The sequence below is a fragment of the Lathyrus oleraceus genome, chromosome 2, assembly GCF_024323335.1.
Source record: "Lathyrus oleraceus cultivar Zhongwan6 chromosome 2, CAAS_Psat_ZW6_1.0, whole genome shotgun sequence".
In the NCBI taxonomy this organism is placed as follows: Eukaryota; Viridiplantae; Streptophyta; class Magnoliopsida; order Fabales; family Fabaceae; genus Lathyrus; species Lathyrus oleraceus.
This window is the reverse complement of record NC_066580.1, coordinates 467325258-467328888: the sequence shown is the minus strand read 5'-3', so window position 1 is coordinate 467328888 and position 3631 is coordinate 467325258. Positions and strand designations below refer to the sequence as shown.

Below are 3631 nucleotides of genomic sequence, written 5' to 3'. Positions count from 1 at the left end.
GTAGAATCTGATATTAAGATTTTAAGTTAAGAAATTTAGGATATATTTTTAATTGGTAATTTTAAGTGAAAATGTCTTTAAAAGAAAATTAATCAATTAAAACTGTTATTTTTTTAATATACCATTTGAGTGTTTTAGAAATGTTAAACAGGTGAAGAAATTTAATATTTTAATGTATAATATAATATATTTTAAAAAAAAGTTAAATATCATCGGCATGTAATTGCAAAGATTAAACACTCGAATCGAATATAAATATAATGAGTGACAAAACTCTTCTTCAACTGAATTTAACATTGATATGTATTCAAAGTTGAATTTAAACTCAAAACCTCTTATAAAACTGAAACATACCTCTTACTATTTCATTCAATTGCTATGAGTTATATAGTCATAACAATAAAATATTAAGCTTTTACTGTAATTTCCAAGTAAATGCTATAGGACTTCTAACAACGGTTCTTCCATCGGACCATTCCAAACCTCCAAAGCTTTGATTAATATTTTGTTTTGAACCTGATGTAGTAAATGTAATTGTGTATGATTTTTTCTCCTTTTTCTTAAAACTTAACACTTTTGGTTCAACTGAGATCTTAATGGCTGGATTATCTGAATTAATTGATACTTTGTATGTTCCTTCCGCACCCACATTAGTAAGAGTCCGAGTGTGTTTAATCTCATCATGCTCACCCTTAAAGACCACAGCAAAAGAAGGGTAATTAAGATTTGTTACACTGTATTGTTTCTTTGGGTCACATGTGTATTTTCTCCTCGCCACAATTTCAATCTGAGCAGGTGTGTAGTCCAATGCACATAAGAAACTCAAATAGTCATCCACTCTCAAATCATAGACAAGTCCAGGATTTAGCGCGGAAACGGGATCAACATGTCCAGCACCAAAATCAAACGGAGTTGCTGGCTTTTTAGTTGCATCGTCCACCAATGTCTGGTTGTTTTTGTAAGTCTTATAAGCAGTTGTCATCAACGCAGATCGAATGGCAGCTGGGCTCCAGTCTGGATGAACCGACTTGATCAAAACTGCTAATCCACTTACATGTGGGCATGACATTGATGTGCCTGACATAATCTGGAAATCTATGAGCCTAGGATCTGAACCCAAGCCTGTAGGACTCAAGTTATTTGGATATGCTGCTAAAATGTTAAAACCGGGCGCAATCAAATCGGGCTTCAATATTTCCGGGGTTATTAAATTGGGTCCTCTTGAGCTGAAAAATGCAACAGCAGGAGACGGCTCAACCCCAAGCTTTGTTCCTTCAAATACAATTGTACCCGTCGGATTTGGATCAGAAAACAAGTATTTCTTGATGGCTTGGCCATCTGTGAAGCCAACGGCAGTTGCTGGAAAAATATGTGCATCAGGCATAGGTCTTTCTCCATCCTTCTCAGTGTTGGCTAACACCATGCCCAAACCACCAACAGATTTCACTATATTTCCTTTCTCCACCCTTTCAACCTTTCCACGATCACACAACACAATCTTTCCTGCTACTTTTTTTGGATCCAAACTACCTGGAAGACATGTTCCATCACCTTTTCCTTCATCAGAACTTGCATTTCCTGCATATATGAACGGCACAAGAGTACCAGGCAAATATTTTCCATTATAAAAGGATACACCTGAATATTTTTTTCCATTTCCGAGACGGACGTATGTAGGGAAATCTCGATCGAGTGTTCCAGCTCCCACGGTTGTAATCCAAGGTGCTGCATTGCTGACACTCAAAGAACTAGGACCAGTGTTCCCCGCAGCGCACGAGACCAGAATGCCATGCTCCATTGCTGCAAAGGCTCCAATTGCTAAATTGTCCTCGAAGTAATTAGTTGCTATATTTCCAAGCGACAGTGAAAGAATATCGACGTTGTCGACAATGGCCTGATCTATTCCTGCCAGTATATCAGACATACTACAAGCTCCTAACCAACAAACTTTGTACATAGCAACTCTAGCACCAATCGCCATCCCGCGTGCGGTCCCATTGGCTAAGCCAAAAAGACTTGCATTTTCCACCGGAGATCCTACAGCCGTGCTCGCGGCGTGGGTTCCATGGCCAAAATCATCTCGAGGTGTTTTAGGCAACTTGGTTTCATTAGTTGAATCTAAAGATGCCTCGAAACCCTTTCGATAGAACCTGGCACCAATCAATTTCTTGTTACAGTTAGATGTTGTAAAATTTATACCTGTTTGGCATATTCCTTTCCAGTTGCGCGGAATTGGCCCGTATCCAGTATCATCAAAGCTCTTGCTTTCGGGCCATATACCTGTATCGACGACTCCCACAACTACATCACTACTTTTCTCTGTCACAGGGTTCAAACTAGCAATTTTATCGAGTCCGAGAAACTTTGGTGTTCGAGTTGTGTGGAGTTTGTACTTTTTATCTGGTGTCACCTTTAGAATCCCTGGTTGGCTCTTTAGTAACTCATGTTCTTCAACTGTCAAACTTGTTGAGAATCCATTGATTGCTTTATCATAGGTGTAAAGCATTTCAGCTGATTTGGAGATCGAATTCAGAATTGATTTGTACCAGAATGAATGGTGGTCGAAGCTTGATGGCATTGTGGATTTGGCAGCATGAACAATGTAAGTAATTTTTTTATTCTCACTCTTCTCAGATCTTGCTAGAGACACATCACACAAGATCACAATCACAAAAAGAATTACGACGAGAGGTTTCTCAGGTGTTTTCATGTTAAATAGTTTTCTTTGTATATATTGAAATGGGATTTGTGTGAGAAATGTTGAAAGAGAAATTTGCTTATAAATGGTTGGGTTCATGAATTGAATTTGAAACTATCCCCTCTTTTTTTATGATCAAATTATAACTTTTTAGGTTGAATAAAAATGATGTATATATCCAAGATATGATCTAAATACATAAATTATTTAATAGCTCTAAATACATAAATTATTTAATAAATTTAAAAAAATAAATCAATTTGAATGAAATATTGGGAAAGAAAAAGAGCAGTATAATAAGGAGAAATTGAATAAACAGAAATGCTATAATGACACCATGTTTGACATATACCCCGTATATTTATACTATTCAATATACACTTTCCATTTTTTTAATTATATTTAGATACATTGGGATTTGTGCCAACTTATAATTGATTTCATCAGCTACGGTGTACATGATACGGTGTTATAATTTTGGTGTAAACATAGCATATCTGTTGAATAAAAGATATCATTCATTTAAGAAAAAAGTGTTGTTCTATAGTCGCGATATTGACCGTTGAACATTTAAAAAAAATATTTTTTTCTCATTAAGAAAAATAGTTAAAATTATTTATTTTAATAATTACTTTTCTAGAAATTAGAGAACAATTTCTTTAAAAATATATAAAGTGTATTTTGATATTTTAATCCGCAAGATATCCGTGCAAATTAAGACATGTGCATTCTCATGATCATTAACCTCCCTATCTGTCTTGTTATAAGCTCCTTTAAAAAAAATTCCACATTTTTTAAATTAAAAGGTCAATAAATTTAATAGACTTATTTTTTCAAAAATATCATTTATATATTAATACGTGCAACTCTTAATTTGTATATTTTTAGTATCAAATTAAAATATAACATAAAATATTAAATTGTTTTTTCAAT

The 3631-nt window shown here is 34.6% G+C and overlaps 1 protein-coding gene across 1 annotated transcript; it reads right to left on the bottom strand.

The window, feature by feature from the left end:
* Positions 1 to 276: 276 nt before the first annotated feature.
* Positions 277 to 2891, bottom strand: LOC127120450 (subtilisin-like protease SBT1.7). Its single transcript, XM_051050878.1, has one exon. The coding sequence runs from the start codon at positions 2795 to 2797 to the stop codon at positions 416 to 418; it is 2382 nt and encodes a 793-aa protein (XP_050906835.1). The 5' UTR covers positions 2798 to 2891; the 3' UTR covers positions 277 to 415.
* Between the last annotated feature and the right edge of the window lie 740 nt (positions 2892 to 3631).